Source organism: Plasmodium knowlesi (assembly GCF_000006355.2).
Source record: "Plasmodium knowlesi strain H genome assembly, chromosome: 2".
Lineage (NCBI taxonomy): Eukaryota > Apicomplexa > Aconoidasida > Haemosporida > Plasmodiidae > Plasmodium > Plasmodium knowlesi.
Window position 1 is genome coordinate 575,828 of NC_011903.2, and position 26,419 is coordinate 602,246.

Sequence of the window (26,419 nt, forward strand, 5' to 3'; positions counted from 1 at the left end):
AAATCGGGGTGTTCCAAATAAGGGTATATGTGTCCCTTCATAATACAATCAGGTATAAAACAACACGATTATCATGTTGGTCATTTGATTAAATGTGTTCTCTTTTTCCGTCTTCATCATTTGTGGAGACAGTATCATACTTATTCTGTCCATCCGGTTTGTGTTCCCGACGACTCCTTTCGTCTTTGTATTTTTTCCAACCGCTTAAAGTATTTTCATTATATTTGATATCCTTTGTACTGTTACTTGCATCCTTACTATCCCGTATATCCTTTTTTTTAATTTCTTTGCGGTACGGTTCTTCATCACCAGCCTTCCTCCTGTCTTCTGTCTCTTGTGTGTGCTTCCCCTCTTTGGTCTTGCAATAATCAGAATTTTTATTTTTCGAATAGCTTATTATTTTTTTCCTCTCTTTCCTTTCACTCGCATTGTCTGATGCTGATGCGGATGCTGGCACAGATATGGATGGGGGTGCGGATGCGTTGAGGTTATTTCTCCTGGGGCTTCTTAGACCATTTCTAGATTTTCCCTTAAGATCTTCACTATGCTTTTGCTCCTTTTTTTTCAAATTCTTTAATCCTTTGTCGGTTAGCGAGGATATTATTAAGCTAATTTTTTGACTATGTTTGGGGGGTTCCTTTTTGGACTCTCCTTCTTTATCACTATTTTTGGAAAAGGACTGTTCGATGGTCCCCACTTTGTCTTTTCCACGTCGTGCTGTGGTCCCTCCGATATCCTTATTTTTCGTTTCGCATTTTTCTTTGAAATTTTTTTCGTTCTTCTTTAAGTCTTTTTCATTTGTGCGTTTTGTTGGCAGAGAATTCACACTATTCTTTTTCTTCTCACTATCTGCTATGCTTTTTTCTTTCTTCTTTTGGTCTTTGTCCCGTGCAGAAGATGTTCGTTCGGATTTGTTTTTTCCGGTTTCTAGTCGCATCCCCGCTGCATCTGCGGTTACTGCTTTGTGTGTTTGGAGCCTAAGGGAGGGGGTAGGGAGGAAATACGTGATTGGTAAATCCAGAAAGTATATTCATATGCATGCTGGAACGTGTGAAGAAATTTTTCAGGCGTAAAGGATGCTCCATCTGTTCCCGTACAGACGAGAATGCGATGCAGTTCGCACTCCATTGGGATGTTGGAGTGTTACATGTGGTGCCAAGTGTATCGCTACACTTGCTGTCACATCTGGTACCATGTTTTATCACCACACATGCTTCCATCCTTTCTGTCGCACTCGTTTTCCTCTTTTCCATTTTTTCTTTTCAATACTCTTTTTTGAAGAAAGATTTGGGCACGATTATGTCCACGGATTCCTCGTGCCGTGATTTGCTCTGGGTATCCAGAAAGGTCTTGCTCGGCACACCCAGGTCCTTTGGAGAGAAAGGAGAAGAAATAATTCAACCGGTGTCATTTGTGGTGAGATGCATTACGTGTCTGCGCAGGTGCGGTCCGGCGAGGACCCATAGAGCGGAAGGGGAGGAGAAATAGCGCACGAATTGGAAAAGGGGGGAAATATTGTGCACATGAGGGACTATTTTGTGTCCATTTCTTTCCATTTTTTGCCATTTCTTTCCATTTTTTGCCATTTCTTTCCATTTTTTGCCATTTCTTTCCATTTTTTGCCATTTCTTTCCATTTTTTGCCATTTCTTTCCATTTTTTGCCATTTCTTTCCATTTTTTGCCATTTCTTTCCATTTTTTGCCATTTCTTTCCATTTTTTGCCATTTCTTTCCATTTTTTGCCATTTCTTTCCATTTCTTGCCATTTTTTTGCTATTTTGTTATTTTCCCCATTTGCTACATATCCCCCCTTTTGCTTTTCCCAAGTCACTTACATCAATGACGTAGTAATAATTATGATACGAGTCAGCGGGGTAGAAGGCCGTCTTGAACTTGTTGTTCAAATTCTTCATGAGAAATTCGGAGTGAGAAACACCAATAACTTCATCCTCTTTCCCATGTATTAGCAAAAGAGGAGTATCACTGTCGTCACCCTTACTAAGCACAGACAAATTTTTATAATTGTCATATATATTTTCAATGATGTAAGATGAGTAGGTAAAATATTCTTCTACTAATTTTTCGATTGAGATATATGGAGAATGTAAAATAATTCCTCCAATATGATTTCCAAGCATATTTAAATTATAGGCTAATTTTGTAGCTACTCCTGTGCCTATGGATCTACCGAATAGTATGATTTGTTCACTTTTTATATTTAATGACCTTAGGAAGTTGTAGGCTGCTAGGGCTCTTCTGTTGATATTGTACTGATTAGGGGATCCCCACAAATAACACAACCCAAAACCTATATATTCTATGGCGAGAATATTCGCTTGTAAATGTTCATGAAGGTTACACATTTCGTCATATATTTGTCCTAAATCGCAGGAATTACTGTGGAAGTACATGATGGTGTGCTTGGTCCTTAAGGTTTTGGAGTATAAAAATATGGCTGGAAATTTCCTTTTCTGCAATTCTTTTACATTTTCCTCCTTGTTAAATATTTCGAACGTTTCGTCTCCCCAGAATTTCTCTACGTCGATGTTCAGTAACTCAGGAATATACACTAGGTTTTGCAGGTCTTCTCCGTACTGCAGGGGAGGGGCGGTTGTAGAGGAATGCATAATCATGTGAGTTCATACATGTGTGTTCATATGTGTGTATACGTAAGTGGGTACACATAGGTGTGGGGTTACGGCCCATTGGAAACAGGCAAACGAACGAGAGTGTCACACTAGACGCGCAGTTGTGTGGTGCCCTTTTCCACCATGTTCCGCCTTTCCAAAAACTTTCACGTGCAGGCATTTAGACAGATCGAAGGCGTACAGTCGCGTGCGCATTCTCTTGAGCGCTTCACATTTGTTCTCATGGAACATGCTGACGTTAGGGGAGGAAGCGCAACACAGGGGTACACTGTCTAGTACGCGCATCTGTAAATATATGTTCGCATTTTTATTTATCTTTATTCTTTTTTTTTTTTTTTTTTTTACTGACACTTGGCTCGGTGGGGCGAAACAACGCCGTGTTGGACAAGGAATTCCCCATGATTTCTGTTCTTTTTTTTTTTTTTTTTTTTTTTTTGCTTTTCGTTCCTTTCCTGATTTCTGTTATAGTTAAGAGGGTTTGGAAAAACAATCATAAACCCTCTTACATTGGTGAATGCGTGTTTTTAAAAAATGTAAAAAAAAAAGGGGGGAAATGCCGACAGGAGAAAGCAGGCCGAAATAAAAAAAAAAAATTAAAAAAAAATAAAATAAAATTGTTATTTTGTTCGTTACGTACGTATATATGTGCGAGAGTTTTATTTTTCCTTTAAACCTTTTGCAGTTGTTCTGTTCGAAAAATTCGACTGATAAATGGGCCATATTTGTGCATATGCGTACACGTGAGGGGGCATATATATGAGCAAGTATATAAATATATATATGTTTATACGTACGTGTATATGCGTGCTACATGCGCGTTCAACTATTTTCCCGTCTTTTTTTTAATTTCCACTCAGTGGCTAAAATGCCCCCCGGAGAGGCACACAATTTTACGGCGTAAAAAGAAATTGCTATTTCGGCAAGTATATATGTACTATATACATATATATACATACATTTTTTTTTTTTTTTTTTTTTTCGTTTGTACGTGCGCATGCGGTTAGCTTTTCTCTCAATCCTGATAAAAAGAAAAAATTTCAATACGACCCACCTCAGGAGCACATGGAAATGTTTTTGTTTTAAAAATATAGGACAACAGGGTGAACTGCGTTTTATTTATGCCAACATTATCGAATATGCTTCACTCGCTCGATTGTCAGATCGTTTGCAAAACGACAGGATTTTGCAACGTTGCATTTGTATGCCACTGTTTAGCGCTGTGTTACGAAACGGATTATATATATATATATATATTTTTTTTTTTTTTTTTTTTTTTTTCTGGTGTGGGGAATTAGCAAACGCGTTGAAGGCAACGACACCGTCATTCCATTGCACATACATGAATTTGAGCGAATGAGATGGTGTTGTTGCTATGCACACCTGGAAACACGTACACATTCTTTGTGCTTCCTTTGTCAGTTAATTAACATGTCCATCCCGCATATGCGGTACGTTCCTCTCGCCGGTACACGGTATACTGTCCATGTATGTTACCATTTGCCCCGCGTGGCAAGGTAAAAAAAAAAAAAAAGTGAACGTGGCGCATATGCGGGATGGACATATGTGGCCAGAAGGGACGCTCATATTTAAAGGGATAGATAGTATCACATGCTGATTTTGAAAAAACACAACAATGCCATTATAACAAATTACAAATTGAAGGGGAAGAGTGAAAAATAAAAAAAAAAATAAAATAACAGGTCATGTAAGGAAACACAAAATGGGTGATTGTGCGAATTAGCGGAATTATCATTTTTAGTATTCACCAGTTGCTGCACACACATTGTTAGCCACAGGTGAGCTTCTACTGACCAGTATAACAAAAGAAAAAAAGAAAAAGTCTTCTCTTTCTCGTATGTCACGACACCGTTGCGATGAGTCCGTATTATGCACCGTTTAAAGGGTCGCTACAAGTAGCTCACTTATATACTTGCAAACATATGTGCATGCGAATATCCGTAAGATTCTATTCCCAAAGGACGAATGAACTAAAAATGAAGGAGAAAAATGTTGTACTTGGTACTGTGTGATGTGGTCGGGGTGCTCACGTAAGTCTTACCCCTTTTAGGATGCACACATTTCTCTTCAAAGCGTCGACTGTTAGGTTCTTAAGGTAGTGCTAAGAAAGGCTACTTTTTACAGTTAATTTGCAGAAATGTTCAGCCAAAGGGTGCGTTTACAACGTATGCAGCTTTTGTGTACATATTCCTTTTTTTGTTCTTTTTTTTTTTTTTTTTTTTTCATAACGGCAGAGACCCTGTTTTGGAGAGAACACGAACAGGGTAAACATTACAGGAGTTAGCAGAATTCCCCGAAGGGGTATGAAAAAAAAATATTATAACGCGAAAAAAAGTTGACAGAGATTGGGAGTTACCCAGGGAGAGGTATATTTTTACAAAGTTGCGAATTCGCCCTGCCCAAACATCACCCGAGCTTTACGAAAATGCATTTTTAAAAGCGTACGATGCGGTTAATACCACTCGTTCTTATATTGTTCTGTGACGCAATTTTATGGGGCCATCAAAAAGGATACTACTGCTTCCATTTAATTCCCAAGCAAGGAAACCTTTTTTTTCGAAGATTTAGCACGTCCTGTAAATACCTGGGCAAAAAGAAAATTGATCGCCAGAAATGTGAAAATGGAAGGGTGAAACACCAACAAAACAAAATACACCTTTCTGCTAACAATGATGTAAGCCTGGGGAAGAAATACAAATCTGGCGAGCACTTAAAGGAGCAGGAAAGAAATGCCGTGAAGGACATCCAAGGAGTATGGAAGTTTTACTTCCCCGTATTTATAATGGACACAGAGTTTGAAGCGGCAAAGGGGGAGTCCTTCGAAAGTGAGAAGATGGGGAAGGCAGCCGAGTTGGGCAGGGTCAGCGATTTCGACGGTCCCGACAATTTGGATGAAGTGGACGAATTGGACGCAGCAAACCAGTCGGAAGATTTCAGGACGGAGGAAGAAGGATGGAGCAAAATGGAGAACTCCACAAATGAAGACGCATCAGATGGTACATCCGATGACACATCCGATGACACATCCGATGACACATCCGATGACACATCCGATGACGAATATTTGAATCTACTGAGAGGGGAACGGATGCAGCCGCTACCCATGTTTGTGTATAACTATGAAAATATCGTGTCGGCCTCCTCGTCGACGCGTGCCTATTGGTCTAACAAATTTTTGCAAAAGAATATTTTCGAATGCACATTAAAGTTTGTTAACAAAATGAATAGTAAATATATGGTCATCTTGCAAGGGTATTTATTTGTGTCTAAAATAAACGCTCTGAATGACAGGAACATTCGTTTGATGCCATGCCAAATATTTGGGAATTTATTTCTAGCAAATAATGACAATTTAGAAGAAGTTTCGTTAATCCCACCAAATATGAAAGTGTACGATATGCATGGGAACCAAGTTAAGGACATACTATCCATTTTGGAAAAAAAAATACCAGGGTTTCGGAAAGATAAAAAAAAAATCGATTCCTTTTTGGGGTTAAAAAAATGGAAATTCTTAGGCGTTTCAACAGCTTATAAAGTGGTAGGGGAGGGTAAAAATATGTTTAATATTAATCACTTTTTAACAGGGAAAGATGAAAGCGTTTTTTATAATGTCATGAACTTTGACGCGGTGAATACAAATTATGACAAAAAAGGGTCTGTCCACTTGGCAGAAATTTTTAATTCCTATTTTGAAAGGCCCCCCGCGGATGTCCTCTCCTTGATTAAGAAAAACGTAATTTAAAAAGTTGCGCAGTTGCAGAGGGAGGATAACAGCGACGCGTAATTCGTGTTGCTAAGCGCGAGCAGTGTGGCATCCCTTGATAAAGCTTCTGCCACATTTTTGGGGTGCCCTCACATGAAATATTTCATCTATTCTCCACGTTTTATGCATTCCTGCACATGTACTATATACATGCACCTACAAGTGTGCACCCATACTTGCTTCCTTTCCCCCTTCTTTGCAGCTCGAGGAAAAGTCCATTAACGGCCCCTTTTAATCATACCAAGTGAACGGACGAACAAAAAAAAAAATTGACAAAAATGGGAATAAAATAATCTTGAATATGTACTACAAATGATGCGAAACAAAACGACCTTCACTTATTCAACCATAATTTCGTGTTCCTCATCTTCACTCTGATTATCAATCCAATCCTGCAAAAAAAGGAAAAAAAATTGCCACAAAAATTTAAGGGTTGATATTTTTATTAGGGCTATAAAAGAGTTTGCCTTTTTTTTTTTTTTTTTTTTTTTTTTTTGTCGACGTTATGTCTGTACACATGTGTGATTAAACATCAAACTTGTTCCTTTCCTTTGTTTGTCTTTTCGTTGCTTACATGAAACGACTGCAAATTGTTGTTTTGCAAAAATGACGGTTGGTTATCCTCTGCAAAAAGAAAAAAAAAAAAAAAAAAAAAGGACGTTATATTATAAACAGAAGTATATACACATCCAGGACGAATAGGAATTCCCTCGTGTGTCTACACATGACTCCATGTTGCAATTACCTATATCCTTATCCGGCTCTTTATTTTCAACTGCTTCTTCTGCATGTTCCTTGTTGGCACTCTGATATGGGTGAAAAAAAAAAAAAAAAAAATAGTAGCATGGTGAAGGCAAAACTGTGGCAGAGAAAAAAAAGTATGTTGCACACTGGCACCCTTCACAATTATGAATCTAACTGCGTTTCATTTTCGTTTGGAGTACCTGTGCAGGTAGGCACTGCGCCTTCAGGTCCTGTTTTCCATCGTAAAAATACACTTCCAGCTTTTTATCATTCAGCTCCATGTCCTTGAAGTACTGTAAAAAAGGGAGGGAATTATTATTTATATATCTCCGCGGTTTTCACCCCAGCGGGGAGTGCATATAAAGTGCGCAGTGCCTCCAGCTTAACGTCTAACTGTTCGACTAGGCATATACACAGTTGACCTCTTCATTTTTGTTGGGGATTACATACCGATACTATCATTTCGGCTTCCTCCACTCCTTTAAATTTGACGCATACAATTCCGTTGGGATGTTTCTTAAAGGGGAAAATGGTAAGGGCACGCATGTGCAGATGTGTATGTTTCTACAAGGGAAGGTACGTACAGTAAACACGACATCTGCCATCACGGAGACGCTTCTTCATCTCGCGCGAGTCTTCCTTTTTCTCCACTTTTTTTTTTAGCCTACCGGTATGGGATACACCTTGTGAACGGGGACGTATTTCTTTACTTCCTGTTTTGGAGAAAAAAATAAAAAAAATCAATAAATAACGGTGATGATGAGCATATCGCTCCTTCGCATGACTGCAAACGGACAATGACTCATTACGTCACGCACTTGGATAATTCTCGCGTTACCGTTTCGATCAGATCTTTTATAAAATCGTAGAAGGGGTCTCCCTCATCGTGCTTCTACATTGCGGGAACAGGGGGAGGGATATTATTCAAAAGAGAGGAAATATGTAAAGACAGTAAATTTATGTAAGTGCCATTTCGCGCATGAGTCGTCGCGCAAATTGACCTCTTCAATCCCACCCTAGCTATCCCCTTTTTTTCCCCAGTATGCGCACTATTACATGTATGAAAAAAAAAAAGGGCTCCATGGGGACATGACAAAAAATACACAATTGGTGTATTCCTAGGTACTCATACGTTTGGGCATTGCCCCCTGGAACCTCTCTTACCACTGCATCTTCATACGAAAAGACGTTCCTAAAAATGACTATTTTTTTTTTTGTTCCGGTGTACCCATCTTCCCACTTCTGCAACCTGAGTTGCTCATATTTCGCCGCCTTTATTTTTTTTTTTTTAATTAGCATTTCTTCCTTAGAAACTTTGGAGGCTTCTTTCTTTTTGTTGAATTGTGCCTTCTCTACACGAATCATGCAGTCCTGTCTTAGGTAAAAATTATCAAAATATTTAATGGCAATGTCTACACTTTGTGTATATACATAGGTAACCAAAGCATCTCCTTTAACTTGGTTCTTTTCGTCATAGTATATTTTTATTTTCGGTTCTGTTGTCTCAGCGTCTATTTTAATAATGCCCGCTTTTTTAAACACATTATGTATTTCCTCCCTTGTTATATCACTAGGTAATCCGGTTATGTAAATGCAGCTGTTTTTCACTTTTTTATCGCATATACCTTCCTCCATTCTTTTCTTTTTTCTCTCTAGGTACTTTTTTTTTTTCTCTTTTTTTCTGATTTTTTCTAGTTCTACTGGATTCATCCCGATGGTTGCGTCGGGTGGGTTATCGTAACTGTCATGGTGAGGGTCACACTGGTCGCTCTCGTTAGAACACTTGATGGAGTTAGCGCTTAGCGTATACGTATTTGCTTCAAGGTTGGAGACACTATTTGTGTTCTGCTCCACAATAGCAGAATTCTCCTTCGGAGTGTTGTCGCCCTTGAACTCCCCCCTTGTGCCATCATCACTTGGTGTGTTAAAAGGTAGGCAACCTTTTAATATATCATCGTTGTACACATATTTCCAGTTTTCATCTCCCTTTTTAAATATTACCGACATGATGTTTAATCTTTTTTCACTCCATAGTTTTTTCATCTGGTCTAAATTGTAGGGTCCATATGAATGGTTGCTTACGTAAACAAACCACTGATCATTCTGAGGTTCTTTTGGGTCATTCCCTTCGTGAAGGTTGTGTCCTTCATTTGTTTTCACCCCTTTTGGGTTATAATTCTTATTCGCTTCCCCCTCATTTGGTGCGCACGCGGGTTCGTCTTCACGTTGAACGTGCACTACATGGTCTGGATCAATGTTGTTATCGCCTCCAGGGGAGGAGTGTATGGACTGCTCGTCCTTTGCATCTTCCTGTGCCATGATTTTTTTTTTTTTTCTTTGTTTGTGCAATTTATTATAAGCACATTTTTCCAGTTCTAGTTAAAGAATTTTGCAATGTAACTGGCAATGCAATGGTTCCATCCGCAAAGTGCTGTGCGGGGGACCACTTCATTTTTAATTTTTTCCCGACAGGAATATTGGTGAATGTTTTACCATTTTATCATATGCACTGATTGGTTCATTGGTTCATTAACTAACTGCTTGATTAATTTTTTTTTTTTTTTTTTTTTTTTTTCGACGCAGCTACGTATGATGCTCTCTTTCCTCCTTTGCAAAAGAAATATACAATAAAGAGGTAGAAGTAATTTTTTTTTTTTTTTTTTTTTTAAAGAGGCGTTACTTCTCGAGTGAGGAGAAAACATCCAACTTTGAGGAAAGCAGAGGAGTTTCCCTTTTTTCTGAAACTGAGTTTAGCATACTCCTCCGTTGCGACTTTCTCAATCAAGGTCACATATGCATACGTACGCGCGGTGCCTACTACCTGACTAGGGGATATTTTCTAACAAACTTCCAATTGAGGAGTGAAAATTCATCAGCCCAGGAGAAACGAAAGCTATTTAATTTAACGTGAAGGAGAACTCAGCGAAGAAGGGAAAAGTAATGTCCGGAAGGAACGAGCGCATACGACTATGTATGCATATGAGTGTACCTATGCATGTAACGTGTGGTCGTTGGGGGCAACAATGATTTGTTCGATGATAGCGAATGGTAGAAGAATTAAGACCATCACCCATCGTCACACATTAATATGTACTTGTGCCATTTGAATGATTAAACCAAAACTGACACAGTCCCTTTAAATGGATACACATATGCGTGTATGCACGTGGTAACTGTGTTGAATTTTTTTTTTTTTTTTTTATCGTTTGCACATGTTGCTAATATTTTTTCCTTTTTTTCTTTTTGCAACACAGTGGTTTATGCGATATCGTGGGGGGATTTCATGCAGGCGTCAAGGGACATCATTTCGAAATCGCCAGATAAGGTAAACCGTACGGAATGGAAGTGCAAATATGTGATAATGTGCACGGAGAGAGGACTCACCGTGCAAACACAACTGCGCGCACGCTACAACTTAAGTTTTAATTTGTTCCCCTTTTTGTAGACAAGATATGTGATAAAGTTGCATAGGCCGACCGAGGGAATTATTTTGAAAGTCACGGATAATAAAAATGTAAGTTGATTTGGTCGCCGTCCAGGAAGCGCATATCACATTGTCTTGAAAATTACATATTTTCATGCTTGTGTTTTGGTTCACCATATACATTCCGTCATTTTTGTCCATTTCGAACAAGGCATAACTACACAGTGTCTTCCCCTCCGAAATCCTCGCAGAGCATAATGTACCGATTAAACAAAAATGACAACTTAAAAAAGATAGAAGCATTAAATTCCCTTTTTCTGATGTGGGGTTCCAGCGAAAACGCCGACGAGACCTTCCCCCTCAAGCTCAGCAGTACGGATAAGTGCACACAACTGGATGCACACAAAGTGTTACATGCAATTATGTGTTTGTGTAAATAAGTGAATGTATACAGATGGTTCTACCCCTTTCTGAATTATTCCTTCCCATATGAACTTTTACTTCAACCCCCCACCCCCTCTACAGGAAGTGCGGATAAAACGGCCAATGAACTGAAGGCGAAAAAGGGCACTTAAAGAAAAAAAAAAAAAAAAAAAAGACCAACATGTGAATTGTGACAAAGCCTCCACTTGGGAAATTATCCCTTTTGGCAGCACAGTTGGGGGAATATTTACGGTACCCTCACTCCACTGAAAGTAATTTATTTTACGTTCATTTAGAACATGTATCTTTTGCGAAGGTCACTTGAATGCTTATGTGTAATTAAGCAGGGGTTATAATTCCCCGTCCTATAGTTATCTTCAATAGGACTGCGTGTATGTGTGTTTGCGTACATGGATGTTATTTTTTTTATTTTATTATTCATTTTATTTTATTTATTTATTTATTTTTTTTTGTGTGTGTAATGGGAAATGTGAACAAGGTGCTAATTTCTTGTATACATTTTTGCAAGTGTAAAGTGTATAACTTTTTTTTTTTTTTTTTTTTTCCCAATTTTTCTCATATGCACTAATTAACCGTAACAAATCTTATGCAATAAATACGTATCAATTTGCCTTTTTTTTTGCAAGTTAATTTCTTTTTTAAGTTTTCTATGCCTGCACTGTTTATCTTAAGGCGTAAATATAAAGTGTGCCTGCCTACTTTTCCGCAGTAGCTTACATGTATACTCTCATATTTTACATATATATGATGTGCAATTTGCGCTAGAAAAAAAATCAAAAGTTGGTGGTATGCGAAAATGAAAAATTGGAACATGCGCTTCGTTCAGTTGGCGAAGTGTACAAACGTAACGGCAAGCTTGGCTGATGAAATGTGGCAATAAAAAGAAGGCGAGCATATAAGCATCCCTCTATCTCTGACCAAGGCATCATTCGAGCGTATCGCTCGAAGATATCGAATTTTATGCGATAAGTATTTGCGAATACGGGACATGTAACAAATGGCAGAAAAAAAAAAAAGGGCAACAAAGGAAGAGAAGCATTTTTTTTTCTTAATAAGAGAAAAGAGTACCTCCGCCCCTCCTTCCCCAATTTTTTCCCCTGGCTTTTTAAATTTCTTTTTTTATGTTTGACAAAAAAAATTATTGAACCATATATGCATGCAGAGTGATGAGGTAAACCGTAACACACTGCCTACTTCGCCTTTTCCTTTTACAAAATTGTTGGAGGCACAACTGATATGTTTGGCCAGAACATGTGATCATAAGTGTACATGCACATGGACACCGTGTGCTTCGTTAAAGTACACACACAGTAGTCTGAAGTTTCCGTAATGGCGATAGGTTTACCTTTGCATGTATGTTCGTCAATACCACCAACCCCATGCGATTAGTTCCTCCTCCCCTTGCACAACTGTATGCTTAGCGCGATTACAAATGCACGCCACTTTATTCCTCCACCATTCTTTATAAGCAGGTGGAATAGGGGTGAAGCCAAAAAAAAAAAAAAAAAAGATAAATAATAATAATAATAAAAAAGAAACAGGAACGAGTTAAATCTCGAGAAAGAGCGCAACTGAATGTTATCCCTAGGGGGAAGGAAAGGAAAAAGGTGGCATTTTTTTTTTTTTTTTTTTCTGTACATAAAATTGTAACGAGTTTGTAAACGGATGCACAGCCGTATGGTTTCGCATAACTGAGCAAGAATTTGTGCACATAGTGAGACGGCTAGGCCAAACGGCTAGGGAAAATGGCAGAAGACAAGTCTGGGAAGGGGGCGTATATTAACAACCCCGAGTTCCCGTACAAAAATCTGAACATTAAAAAGATCGAACGGATAAGGAAAAGCGTCAGTCTGGGCAGCCAGCTTTTAACCCATAAAAATGGAATTAACGATGAGTTCGGAGGAAAAGCACCTGTTCCCAAACAGGGCAATTCGCAAAATTACGCAAATAGCTTAAGCAAGAAATTTAGTAAATCGAAAAACTTTATAGAGAGAAATATCGAAAAGATATCTAGCTTAAGCAAAAAGAATGACATGCTCTTGAAGACCAAAAAGACATGTAACAGGAGCCAGGTGGTCGGTTATGATGTATACAAGGATAGAAAGAAAGACACAAAGGAGAAGGCCACTACAGTTTTGGGTCTCGGCCCACAAAAAAATAGAGCTACAGGAGGCACTACTGGGAACAGTGGTAATGACAATAAAAACGTTTTAAGCAAAATCCCAGTGAACCACCTTAAACACAAAACCACACTCCCGCATGAAAAACACAAAAGCGCAGAATGCGATTCGGCCAGAAACAAGACGTCTTCTACGAATGGTCATAACAACGCGCACAAGAATCTGAGAAATGCAAGAAAGTTCCCTGGCATAGGAGAGAAGGGAAATGGACATCAAGTGCTCACCAATTTTGAGAGGTCCAAAAGCTTTGCCAGGCATTACGACTCGGGCGGTATCGGGGCAACCTCCACTGTTAAGCTTGGCATTTGTGCAGCGAGTCATGCTTCTTCCAAAGATACATTCGCCAATCACAGCAACGGTAATATTCCCCTCAGAAGACAAAAAACACTTTCCGGTGAAGAAACCGTAGGTCAAAATCGAAGGGATAAAACACCCTCCACACGAATTCCTAACATAACTGCGGGTCAACAAACAAGCGAAACGCATTTGATGAAAAACACACAGATAAGCAACGAAATGGTAAAAAGAAAGGAATGGGTCGATATGAAGAATAAAATCATCCAGAAGGAAATAGCCCAAAACAAGGAGCAAAAAACCAATGCGCCCGTCGCACTTTACCAGTCAGATAAAGATAAAATTGTCACAAATGAAGAGGGAGAAAAAATGGAAAAGAAATTTAAAGAAAGTTCAGGCGTAGTATCACCCTATGAGGAGCATGAAATGAAGAATAAAGGAAGCGATTATGTAAGTGATAGGATAATAAAACGAGAGGGTACCTTAGAAAGTCAGAGAAGTGATGTTAAGGATATTAGACTGCTAGAATATGATGATAGTGGTGAAGAGGTGCATATGTACACTCAGAATAGTATGTCAAATGGTTCCCGTTACGGTGGAAATGTAGTTGAAAAGGATGGAAGCGATGGGATACGCGAATCGGGTGCAAGAGAAGATGGAAATGAAGAAGAGGACGCAGCAGATGAAGATAACAGAGAAGAGGTTGCCGTCCCAGAGGAATCTCAAGGAAGTGGAGGAGACAACGCCTTGCAGAAAGTGTCAAATAATATAGATTCACCAATCTTCAATAACAATGGTACAGAGGCAGGAAAAAAAGAATTCGCAGAAAAATCGATAAGCCTAAGAGACAACTCTTCTCTCGATACGGTTACAAATTACAGTGTGCAAAGTAAGAAAGACTATCAAAGTTGGGGGGATAAAATAAAGTTAAAAAATGGAACAAGTACAAAACTGCGAAGCGCTGACTATACGTCAAAAACGATGCACAACGAAACGGGGAAAGCTCCTTCTTCTAGATATGCACATTTGGACTCACTTGGAAAAAAAACAAATGAAGGGAGATTTGCTGATAATAAAAATGTGAACGAATTTTTTGGAAATGTTAGAAACAGCATTGAAGCGTTTGACGAATTGCTGTCGAGGCGTTTTCCCATCTTAAAAGGGAGAAGTGTCTCACCAAGTGGAATGCGTGTGCAGAATGGGGGGAAAGATGAAAACACCAACAATGGTGCTACAACTATTAGGGGAACAAATGAAGCTCTAACTTCGCGTGATAAAAATTCCTTAAATGTGTATCGAATGGATGAAGGAAAATCTATGGAGGAGGATTTTTCTTCCAAATTTAGGGAAGGGCAAAGTGGCGAAATGGAGAAGTCCTCTGAGGATCCAAAGGGGATGGCAAGGACATCCATCAAAAGTGAAAAAAAATTTCTCTTCGATCGAAATAGTTATAATAATGTCAAAGGAGAGCAACAAAAGGAAACCAAGGATATTAAACATAAGAAACAAGCGAACACACATTATGGAGAAAATGAAGGAGAAATGATAATTAGCGAAATGAACAAGTTAAATGATAAAGCGTATGATGAGTACACTAAGAAAAGTGATACAACAGGAACAGATAAAGAGTTATTCGATTCGCCTCCCGTGCAAAACACACAGATGCCCAGATTTGGAAACGATTTGGAGAATATGGTCGAAGAAGGAGATTCTCCTACGGGGGAAAGAAGTGCACTAAATGAGGATAGGCTTAAAAAGGAGCTTGCCAATTCATATGACTACGAATTTTCGAGCTCGCGCAAAGCGAATCATAGCCTTTCTGGAAGTAACATTTCTCCTCTGCACAAAAATTATTTAACCCAAGGGGGAAATGTGGGCAACGCGAACGAGAGCGAAGCACACACTGACGATGAAAGCTATAAATCGGTAGCGAACAAGAATTCGACGGAGAACTACATGGAAGAGGAAATGGAAGGAAAAAGGAAGGAGGTAAAACAGGATCAAAAGGAAAAAAAAGATGTTTTAAAGGAAAGGGAGGAAGAAGGAGAAAAAGAAAAAGGGGAACTACTCACTGATCTGCCAAGCCATGACGAAGACAAAATGGATGATAAACACTCCGATGGAAGTAGCCCCAAAGAACAGTCTTACGGTGAAGAAGGACACACCAAGGAGCCTAACAGAGGCTATTTTGACAAGAGCATTAATGAAGACTCAGTCGAGATGGAACATTTGTACGATGCCCCCGAAAATGGGAATATTCCTAGTAGGGTCTTTCTAACAGTAAATGGGAAAGACCCGCAAAAAGGTGTGCCAAAAAATGTGAAGAACCATTCGGTGCATTTTAATAAATTCGGTGGGGAGCCCTTCGCAGGCAGAGGCGGAGTAGTCAGGGCTGAGGAAGTCACAGAGAATGGTGGAGATAAGCCAGATGAGCAAGATGAAGATAAACACAAGTTCCTATGTAGCTCCAACGAAACTTACCATGTGGATGTATTGAAGATGTACAATAATAAACTATCCCACGATGGGGGCAACAAAAAGAACAATAAACTTATAAACAAAAATATGATTTTGAAGGAAATATTCGGCTCGAATTATGAGTCCAGCTTGAAAAATGACCTGAATGAGTCGAGCAATGTGATGGGCGTGGATGAAGAAGCTGGAAACATCGCGGATGAAGAAGTAGCGGATGAAGAAGTAGCGGAGGAAGAAGTAACGCAGGAAGAAGTGACAAAGGAAGACACAGAGGATGGTGCAGAGGAAGGGGAGCAAAATTACCCACACGAGGACACAACCAAGAAGGAGCTATCCAACAGAAACGTTGCAATAATGGACGATAGTAAATACAACCACTATGTAGACAACCAGTCGATCGGAGGATATGCCCAGGAGCCGCTCGAGTCCAAGTTTGATAAAAGTAACAGCGTAGAAAAGGAGTCGTTTGGAAGTGAACTAGCCAACGACGATGATTCGTTGCTTAAAAGGTATGAAGAGAATTCCTCTCCCCTCATTTTATCCAAGCCCTTCTTTAACGACAAAGCGAGCGAAAGCAGTTATAACACAAGTGTGTTAATGGGCCGAGCAAAAAACGAATCTCTGACCTTTATAGACACCACCGCAGGGGGCAATAGCCATAAGGATGGAAACCGTAGCGGTGATGTTCTTTTAAAAAAGAAAGAACTGCACAATTTAGAGGACACACCAAATTACACAGAAGAGAAGCAAACGCATAATGCTGAGCTTTCGAGCGAATATAAGGATGTCAGATGTACATCGGAGAAAGAGTCTCAGCAGATTGCGGAAGGCAAAGCAAAGGACCTAAAGATGCATTTGCGTGATGTTGTGACACATGAGTGGAGAGAATATTACGGCGGTGGGGGTGATAGGTATGAGGAGAGTAGTGATGCGAAGAGAGTCGAAGAACCGAATAGCGAAAACGAAATAATCAAAATAGAAGGGATGGGTGAAAAGACAGCCAGGGAGGAAGATAACAACAGAGCACCAAATGAGGAGAAAGGGAAAGGAACGGATGGACTCTATACAAAAAAGAGAAAGGGAAGCGAGCATCCACATGACCATTACATTGATGAGTATGAAAAAGGCTTCTCTATGGTGAACGAGAAGATAGATGAAAGGAAGAAAAAAGAAATAGACGCGGAAATAGAGAAGTATGAAACAAGAAGGGATAGCCAAGGTAGACAGTACCGCAGTTATATGGACTACGTAAATCGGGGAAAAGTCGAAGGAAGAAACCACATCGGAGAAGAAGACAAGGATGAACTGAGGATAGGACCAATGGAGGAGAATAACCTAATGAAAACTCACAAATCATCCTGGACGCGAAAAGCGCAACGCAACAATGACGGAGTAGCGAACACAGAGAATGAGTTGACACATGGACATAACGAAATTCATGGTGAGAAGAAAAACAGGACCATTTGGAAATACAAGGATAAGAAGTTCCTAATTTATAGGGACAAACTATTTGAGGAAGGAGAAAAGGAAGCAAACCAAAGGAAGTCACACATGAATGACGAACTGTTAGATACGCATTATGGAAAAAGATTTGATGTAAATAAAGAGAGGGAATATCTATTCGACTCTATGAGTGATAGTTATAATTATGCTTATCTCAAAAAGGGAAAGAGTGACAAGAGGACCTCCCAGATGATGAATTTGTATGGAAGCATTAAAAGCAGAATGGAGATTAGTGGAAACAAGGAAAGTGACAGTAGCAACGTGAAGAGCGTCATAAACGACGACTATTATTTGGACTACATAAAGAATAGGAGAAAAAATAGCCATAAATATGAGGGCGAAAAAAGTGAAGTGGATAACTATAACCGAGCGAAGCAAAGCAGCAACGAAAATGAACTCACCTTAAACAAAAGGAAAAGGAAAAATATATTTGAAAGTGACAGCCTGATAAATGATAGCAAGGATGAACAGAATTTTGATCTGTCACGTAACAATAATGATTTCCTAGATGATGTGAAGAAAAAAATAAAAAAAAATGATCATATAGAATGTAGCCATTTGTCCTATGGCAATAGTGAATGCTCCAAGGGAGCTGCTTTGTATAGCAGCATAAACGAAACAACAAATAGTAGCCACACCATCGTATCGAAGAGGAGCAAATATATTTTGAAACATTCGAATGCTTCCTCTCTTTTTGATGATGTCCCCTTATTTTTTAATTTTGTTAACTGTAGCTCAATTGTGTTAGGATCGGAAATTATATACGTCACGGATGAGACCTATGGGAAATGCGAAAATATTTTAAAAGACAAACCGTTCAACACGGCCAACGTGGAAAGGGGTTATTATGAAGATTACTCCAATGATCTCTATAACGTGACGAATAGTAATTTGAACATTGGCATAGGCCACCATAGGGAGAACTTAGACCAGATATGTGGTAAAGGGAATGTTGCCAATTTTCTGAGCGAACCAGTGAACTCTTTTAATGAGGAGAAGATCAGGAGGGGAAGCGGTTACCCCAAATTATGCAATGAATCAGGTAAATGGGGAGAATGCCCAGGGTGGCTCACCAAAAGAAGAATAAAAAAATATTTCGATTTTTGCATAGTGAAGCTATGTAAGCCAACACTCATAAAAGGAATAGACATTGACACAAATAATTTTTTGGGAAACTACGCTCCGTATGTTTCTATCGAAGGGGCGTACATCGAAGACGACCTGTTAATGAGTGCGGAGTCGTTTTCGAAATATGTGGACCGAGTTAAATATATGAACAAGAAAAAAAACGATTTCATGTTTGAGAGAGACTTTTTTTCGCAACACCCCACTCGGGGGAGGAGCGGTGAAAGGACCGGCGCGTACAAGGAGAATGGTGAGTGCACTAAGGAAGGTAATCCCACAAACAGGAATAACGATCGTGGAGCTGACGGAGGGAAAAATGGTCTGTTTATGTCAAGCCGAAACAGCAGCGGGGAAAACCGCTATTGGAGCAATGACCGCAGGCGTCTGGATGACCACGTGTTGAACAATAGGGAAGAGGTTGAATTGATTATAGACGGGAAAACATATTTTAAAAGAAACAAATATTTTTATGAACCCATTTTGATAGATCCCCTTGACAAGTCAGACCAGGAGTATGAAAATTATTTGGAAATTCTAAGGTATAATGATAAGTATAAGAAATTGAGGACTAATCCTAAGTCGACTTCGTTTGTGGCCAACGGAAATGAGTACCGATACATAGACAATAAATTGTACACTTTGGTGGATGTGACGAAGGAGATAGCTAGTAGGTATCCGGGAATCCACAAGGGGTGCTTGTTAAGGAGCTCCTCTTCCCCACTGGGCGCAGACAGGAATGGAGTCAACAGTGGCGAGGGGAGGGGTTATTCCAGTGGTGACGGTTATGGAGATTCCTATGAAGATCGTTTCGTCGGTGTGGAGGGAAGTGGCCTCGGCGAAGCAGAGTGCCATGGGAAGTACCGCACTGGGAACGCATCGAAGGGGAAGCGCGGTGAGCACGGCGAGCACGGCGAATGTGGTTTAAATGGTGTAAATGTTGAGAATGACCAGAGCAGCGAAGAGGAGGAGGGGAACCCATTACTCTCCAACTCCTACAACTCAAACATGCTCTTCCTAGATAACGACTACTCAATAGAAAAGAAAATTTATAATGACCTGCACAAGCAGTATCAGTGGGTATCCATCCTTGAGGACGAAAGGATGAATCCTGGATTTCAAAACTACAATCATAACTGTTTCAACATCAACACATGTAACAAAATATTTACGCACTTGATTGTGTGTCTACTCCCTGATGGAGGAATAAACAAATTGCGTGTGTATGGAGAGATAAAAATAAGTGAAAACGTTAGAAAAAAAAGTTACAAAAAAACTATTAACGTATGTGATATTCTAGATGGATCCCATGTCGTCTACACAACGGACGAATTCTATGGGAAGTCGGAAAACATTTTGATCGATCAGAATTCGGAGTATGTTATGGGATGGCAGACAAGAAGACTGATAAATAGGCCCTTACGTTATGTTGAAAATTTGACGATAAATAACATGTCGTCTATATTTTTTAACAACAACTATTGCATAATAAAGCTCAGTTTTATCACCAGCATTAAGTACATAGAAATTAATACCATATTTTATGAGTACAACTTTCCCTTGTGCGTTTCGATTGACTACTGCTATATGAAGGAAGTACACTCCGAAGAGAAGTCCAAACAGATTCAATTTTTTGGTGAAAATATTGAGAACATTCAATGGAAGGAGCTTCTCCCTCTGTCTTACATTAAGGGGAACCACATCAACTTCTTCACGGTGAATGGTAGCAGCGCTGACGAGGAATCTTTGCCCGACATGGTGTCTTCTCACCTCCGTCTAAACATATACCCGGACGGGGGCATAAACACGATTAAGGCGTACGGCACCGTGGTGGAGGTGTAGCAGGAAAAGAATGGAAATGAACAAGTGCTCGGGATCATGCCCATTATGTCATCGGGTGTGAACGTCGTGATAACTCATCACTTATCATTCTTATATGCTTCCCTGGGGAGAGAAAAAAAAAAAAAAATATACGTCCTCCTATGCATAATCCGCTTTGAATTAAGATGATCCAGCTCGCCACGGTCAGTACGTCTCTCTCAAAATACTCTTGTTAGGGGTACATGTGGATCCGCTTGTTTCACCTGTATGTTTTAAACACGTCCATGGTTGCAGAAGTGGTTACTTGCGGATGTGGCACAGTTGAAATGTTTCCACATGGTGATGATTTTTTTTTTTTTTTTCGTGTAACTTGTCCCTGTTTTTTTTTTTTTTTTTTAAAGCGTATCATCATTTTTTTATGTGTCAAATAGTTGCTCATTTATGTAGCATTAATATGTTTTTTTTTTTTTTTTTATTTATTTTTTGACACTTGGATAAGTGATGCGAATTTGCTCAACTGGAACGGCGACTTTTCCAAAAAGTAAAGCAGCAGTGTAAGTGTGAGTTTGCGCATTATGCCCTTGCTAAATTGGGGAGTGATAGATAATGCGGCACGTACGTAGCAAAGTGGAACTGCCAATGTGTAGAGGCATTGTCCGCGATTAAGCGGTCCTTTGAAGCTTGAAAAATAGCAAAATGCAGGAAGGGAAGTAGCCTTTTAGAGCAAGAACGTAGGCAAAACGGCAGTGTGTGACAGGTGCAAGGAATACTAATGGCAGTTCAGCGGAAAACACATTTAGCTATGTGCACTTTTTCAACCCCTTCTACAGTGCAAAAGGGAGGAATTATTAACCTTGTAACGCGTGGAATGGTAGGGGAAATGAAGCATTCCTGATTGGGGTGTTTATTATTATTTTTACCATATAGATAATTTCCCCCATATGTTTATCTTCACTACGCGTACAACTCCTTTTTGAAGCACACGTATATGTGCTCGCGTGCATTCTTGTCATTTTTTTTTTTTTTTTTGCGACCATATATACGTTACGATAGTAGCACGACGGGAAGGGGAACCACCCCAAATAGGAGAAGAAGAAAATAACAAATCCCCCCCTTTCCCCATACATACGTACACACAGATACATAGCTGCATTTCCATTGACGTTTAACGAACCCCTATTTAACAGAACAGAAGGACAAAAAGATGAAAGGAATTATCGTTATCCTTTACCTCATTCTGGCACACCTCTGTTTTGGCTTTAAGAAATTTACGCCCAATCAGGCTCTGAATATTGTATCTAGAAGGGGGAGCCCAAATATGAGGTCTTCACAAAAACTGCATGAGTCTAAGAGCATAGATCTGGCCAATGACCTGAAGGAAAATGACGTGATTCCGAACGTCAAAGTTATGGTATAATGAGGATCGGCACTGCGGTAGAATGTGCGGTCGTTTATCCGATCCGTTTGTTCGTCGTACTGCACTGTAATCTACGCTATTTCTCTCCCTTCTTTTTTCCCCAGATCGATGTGAAAAACATGAATGGCACGGATCACCCAGGGGAGGAGAATGACTTCAAAGCCATTGACACGCACGAGCTGTTTAAGAACAAAAAAATACTATTGATAAGCCTGCCGGGAGCTTTCACCCCCACATGCACATCCAAAATGATACCGCAGTATGAAGCCGAATATGATTTCTTCATTAAGGAAAACAAATTTGACGACATTTACTGCATAACGAACAATGACATTTTTGTGTTAAAAAGTTGGTTTAAGGATATGAAAATAAAAAAGGTGAAATATGTTAGTGATGGGAATAGCTCCTTTACCGAGAGTATGAATATGCTTGTGGATAAGTCCAACTTTTTTATGGGCATGAGACCTTGGAGATTTGTTGCTATAGTGGAAAATAACATCCTAATAAAAATGTTTCAAGAAAAAGATAAGCAACATAATATACAGACAGACCCGTATGAAGTTTCGTCCATTGCGGTGGTTAAGGAGTTCCTTCAACAGAATCAGCTTTGAGGGGCGGCAAAGGTTGGATGCGTTGGGTCTGTATAATTGTTGAGATGATTTCCAGTGTTTAAAAAATCCAACCGTTTGTGGGGGTTCAAGCAGAAGGCGCATTCCATCGAAGTGTCTTTCCCTTGTTGTGCACTGAAGTGAACTTGGTTAGTCATTTGTTTACAGTTAGCGTAGTTATCTTATTTATTATTTATTATTTATTTATTTATTTATTTTTTTTTTTGCATGCATTATTTGACACACAGGTATGAACGGGGGAGGGTAGGTGAGTTTTTCCCCGGTGGAGTCAAATTGTGTCTGTACCGGGGCTCTACGAGACCCCGTCGGAAACTTTCAGCGAAGGTCTGTGCGCGCTGCACCACCTGTCGTATTGTGCGGAACCCGCACGCGCAGTCTCATTTGTTCAGTTGACTATTTTTAATTAATTTGGCAAACATAAATGAGTGTTCACTTAAAAAGTTGTTTAAAAAAAAAAATGAAAAAAAAAGAATATGTTCTATTGCTTGTATCTTCGCTGGTGCTCACTAGCCAGGCTTGGTATGTGGTTACGCGAGCATTTCCGCGCAAGCAATCGTAACATTGCTGCAGCAATGGGCAGTCTGCAGGTGGGCATAAATGAAGGCCCATTTTTAAAGCGCAAATTGGAATGGAAAGCATCCAAAAGTGTGTTCTCCAATTTGACAGTTGCTGCTAAACTTTGGCTTCTTAAGCGTGAATCGGGTATCACACGTGGTAAGACCATCCATACGTGTGTAGAAAGAACATACATGGGCGTAGTGGTGAAAATCACGATTACACACTTAATATGCATAGTTATTGCCCCAGGCATGTGAAAAGAAGATATATCAAGGCGTTTTAAATATAGCGCACGGAGGATGGGTGGACAGAGTCCAGACTGATATACCTATCGATTCAGCTGCAACTTGACGGGTAAAATCGCTCCCCCTCAGCGGATGGTCATATTCTCCATACCAGCACAGTTGTTCAGAAGGATGGACTTAAAGATATCCTCCTCATTAATATTTTTCATGGTCTCTATATTATTATTTTGTACTTGTAATTCGTTTTCTATTTTCTGTCTCTCCTTTGGCTTCACTTTATCAATAATGATTATGCTATAGTTGTCCTCCTTCTCCAAATATAAGCTGATGTCATTGTCGAAGGTATGCTTTCTTAGGTCATATGCATTTACATAATCTCCTGGTTTTAAATGTCTAGCGTTACACGTTTTGGTGAGTATGGTGTTTCCCTCAGATTCGTCATACAGCTCGACGAACGCGTAAACGAGTTTATCTAGCTTTACTTTTCTGGAAGAGGATTTGCAACTCTTTGTGTCTGCGAAGGAGCCGTTGTCTTCGTTCATTTGCAGGAGGTCATCGGAGGAAAATTCCTCCACGGTGTTTGGGCTGACCGAATTTTTCGTTTTCCTCTTCAAGCTAACATTCTTATCCTTGGTTCGGAATGACCGATTTGATGATCCCTTTTGTCGTCCATTCACGGATGCATTATCCTCTTGCATATCATCTCTAATGGAATTAAGGCATCTGGCATTGGACACGGAGGCACCACCTTTCCTCTCACTCTTGGAATACGGGTCGTTGTCGATGTATTCGACGTTGAGTATGAGGAAAACCTTGGAGTCTGCTTTGCTCAGGAGGGGCAAGAAGGGGTGTTTGTTGTACCTCTCTTGCGATATATGAGCAGAATTAGCAGAACAGAAAGGATTAATCAATATGATGAATATGGATACGTGCAGACAAAGATAGAAGGTGCTTTTCATTCCATACTTGATTGATAAATCTTTCGGAAAAAAAATCAAATCGTATTTACATATGGGACAAATATCGATTGAGAAGGAGTACAAATAATTGTATGTGTTATTATTCGCATCGTGATTTATCAAATGTTTGGAGTTTTTACATTTTGACATTGTCTTGCTTAAAATGAAATCGCAGAATTTGAGCGCGTCTGTCCGTGATAAAAAATGAAAATCCAAGCCGTCTGGATTAGATACTATATTAATAATATTTTCGTTCATATTATATTTTAATAATAAGCTTTCCAAAAAGAGGAGTGTTTTTTTATGTTCCACTTTTTGTCTAACCGATACGCAAGTGTTGTATGTGTAGGGAGTATAAGTCTTCTTGCAGTCATCACACTGGGTATATTTTATTACGTAATGTAAGATTAACTCCATCTCGCTGATGAAATTGTTGATTAGTTCCTCTTGCACGCTCAGGTGAATCTTGATTCTTTTACTGTGCGGTTCTGTATATAAGAATTTTGCGTCCAATATTTTTAGCTTCTTCAATTTATTCACTTTTTTTAAGCATAAGGCTAGTAATTCTTTGCTCTCCAATTCGCAATATACCCACCTGTTGTGTAGGTACCTTTTACACTCTCGGCAATAGTATATAAGGTAGGTGTCCTTATTTATGTTGGCGCTACTACTTTCTACGTTTTGCAAAATGCAGTTACTGCACATTTTGGATGTGTTCGCCTTTATGCTGTCTCCACACAGGATGCACGCAATCAGTTGCATGCTGTCGTTTTGTTTGTTTTCTAGGGAGTCCACGTTTTCGTAGTCCTTCTCGTTAGTGGGGGGGAGGTACTCATGGGGAGCATTCCCATTGGGGGTAGTCCCATTTAGTATCGGCTCATTTGTCCCTGCGTTTCGTCCTTTTCCACTCCCCTGCATGGAGTTCAGAATGTCGACAAAGGAGGACGCACGGAAATTATTTAGACTCTCGTTGTACGACTTTTCAAAATCCGTGTGTTCCGTTTTAACCTCCATTTGGGACTTCATTTTGGCCTCCGTTTTGGTATCCATTTTGGCTTCCTCTTTAATTTGCATTTCCGCTTTTTCCCTCCCTTCGCGGTTCTTTCCACTGGCAACCATCTCTTCAGCCTCGCCCCCCTTGAGTTCATCCGTCAAAAAGGCAGAATTTTGCTCATTCTTCGCGCACTCACGTTTGTCGAATTTAACATACACTGGCTCTTTTTCCTTATCTTTGTATTCGTTATGTTTGCTCCCCGCGGCGAACAACTTGTGTTGATTTTCCTGGGAGATGAACATCTTGTGCTGCATCTCCTGTGATTCGAAGAATTTGAACTGAGTGTGGAAGCGCCTATGCTGATTGTCCTCGTTGGAGAATAGCTTGTGCTCGTTTCCGTTGCATGAACTGCCATTGGGGGTGTCTTCTTCTTTTCCCCAGAATTCGCCACCGTTTCGTTCACCGACGTTGCTGCACTTGGCCCAACTGATATTCACAAAGTCCTTCCCCTTGCAGTCACTTTTTTGAGGGTCACTTGGTTGGCCATCACGTTGCTCACGGTTACTGTGTTTCCCCTCGTCTGTGTCTGCGTGGGAAGAATGCCCATTTCGATGCCCCTCCAAAGAACCGGCATCCATTTTGACATTTTCCTTTTTCCCATTTGTGCTATTCTCATCAAGGAGGAAACTGACTTTCTTTGTGACTTTTTTCTTCGGCATCGATTCGCTGGAGCCTTTCTCATTCGTCAAGGCTGTCGCCTGTTCAGTTACTTCCTTTTCGTCATTCTGACAGGTTTCTTCCTTTTTTAAATTGCTCATTTTGCTCGGTTTTTCTTCTTTTTTTTTGAAAAATATACTTATGTGGATATTTATTCAAGGCGAGTAAAAAAGTTGCAAAAAAGAAAAAAGGAATAATCTGCCAATGGATTAAAGGAAATTTATTGCAGAGTAGAATATTCTACTTGAGAATGTCCTTCTTTCATAATGCGGTTTTGTTCATTGCCGGTAGAGGAAAGATCCCACACAGGTTTTTCTTCCCCTAAAAAATTGAGGGGTACATGTTCTCAAAAATATTTCAGAAATCGTCGTTTTTTTTTGGTATTTTGTTCTCGTATTATATCTTTACACGTATGAATTGTACTTTTTCCGATTTATCGTTTTTCCGTTTTTCTTTTCTTTTTT

At 39.7% G+C, this 26,419-nt stretch overlaps 7 protein-coding genes across 7 annotated transcripts; 4 read left to right on the forward strand and 3 right to left on the reverse strand.

Annotated features, from left to right (window-relative positions):
• Window positions 1-88: 88 nt before the first annotated feature.
• PKNH_0213300 (alpha/beta hydrolase, putative) lies at window positions 89-3,048 on the reverse strand (the record flags this gene model as incomplete). Its single annotated transcript, XM_002257769.1, has 4 exons — window positions 89-977; window positions 1,270-1,370; window positions 1,836-2,594; window positions 2,998-3,048. The coding sequence occupies 4 exons, from the start codon at window positions 3,046-3,048 to the stop codon at window positions 89-91; spliced, it is 1,800 nt and encodes a 599-aa protein (XP_002257805.1).
• A 2,064-nt stretch (window positions 3,049-5,112) lies between these two features.
• Window positions 5,113-6,664, forward strand: PKNH_0213400 (conserved Plasmodium protein, unknown function; the record flags this gene model as incomplete). Its single annotated transcript, XM_002257770.2, has 2 exons — window positions 5,113-6,399; window positions 6,632-6,664. 2 exons carry the CDS (start codon window positions 5,113-5,115, stop codon window positions 6,662-6,664), a joined length of 1,320 nt encoding a protein of 439 aa, XP_002257806.2.
• A 103-nt stretch (window positions 6,665-6,767) lies between these two features.
• PKNH_0213500 (uncharacterized protein) lies at window positions 6,768-9,492 on the reverse strand (the record flags this gene model as incomplete). Its single annotated transcript, XM_002257771.1, has 8 exons — window positions 6,768-6,821; window positions 7,004-7,053; window positions 7,175-7,235; window positions 7,374-7,466; window positions 7,624-7,689; window positions 7,842-7,886; window positions 8,012-8,065; window positions 8,338-9,492. The coding sequence occupies 8 exons, from the start codon at window positions 9,490-9,492 to the stop codon at window positions 6,768-6,770; spliced, it is 1,578 nt and encodes a 525-aa protein (XP_002257807.1).
• A 617-nt stretch (window positions 9,493-10,109) lies between these two features.
• On the forward strand, window positions 10,110-11,172 carry PKNH_0213600 (signal recognition particle subunit SRP9, putative; the record flags this gene model as incomplete). Its single annotated transcript, XM_039113791.1, has 5 exons — window position 10,110; window positions 10,428-10,498; window positions 10,619-10,687; window positions 10,849-10,969; window positions 11,123-11,172. Coding segments are annotated over 5 exons (312 nt in total).
• A 1,614-nt stretch (window positions 11,173-12,786) lies between these two features.
• Window positions 12,787-20,457, forward strand: PKNH_0213700 (conserved Plasmodium protein, unknown function; the record flags this gene model as incomplete). Its single annotated transcript, XM_002257773.1, has 1 exon — window positions 12,787-20,457. One exon carries the CDS (start codon window positions 12,787-12,789, stop codon window positions 20,455-20,457), a length of 7,671 nt encoding a protein of 2,556 aa, XP_002257809.1.
• Window positions 20,458-21,640: 1,183 nt separating this feature from the next.
• PKNH_0213800 (1-cys peroxiredoxin, putative) lies at window positions 21,641-22,464 on the forward strand (the record flags this gene model as incomplete). The annotated part of the gene is made up of 2 exons (XM_002257774.1): window positions 21,641-21,847; window positions 21,958-22,464. The coding sequence occupies 2 exons, from the start codon at window positions 21,641-21,643 to the stop codon at window positions 22,462-22,464; spliced, it is 714 nt and encodes a 237-aa protein (XP_002257810.1).
• Window positions 22,465-23,410: 946 nt separating this feature from the next.
• On the reverse strand, window positions 23,411-26,056 carry PKNH_0213900 (NMD3-like protein; the record flags this gene model as incomplete). Its single annotated transcript, XM_002257775.1, has 1 exon — window positions 23,411-26,056. The coding sequence occupies one exon, from the start codon at window positions 26,054-26,056 to the stop codon at window positions 23,411-23,413; it is 2,646 nt and encodes an 881-aa protein (XP_002257811.1).
• Between the last annotated feature and the right edge of the window lie 363 nt (window positions 26,057-26,419).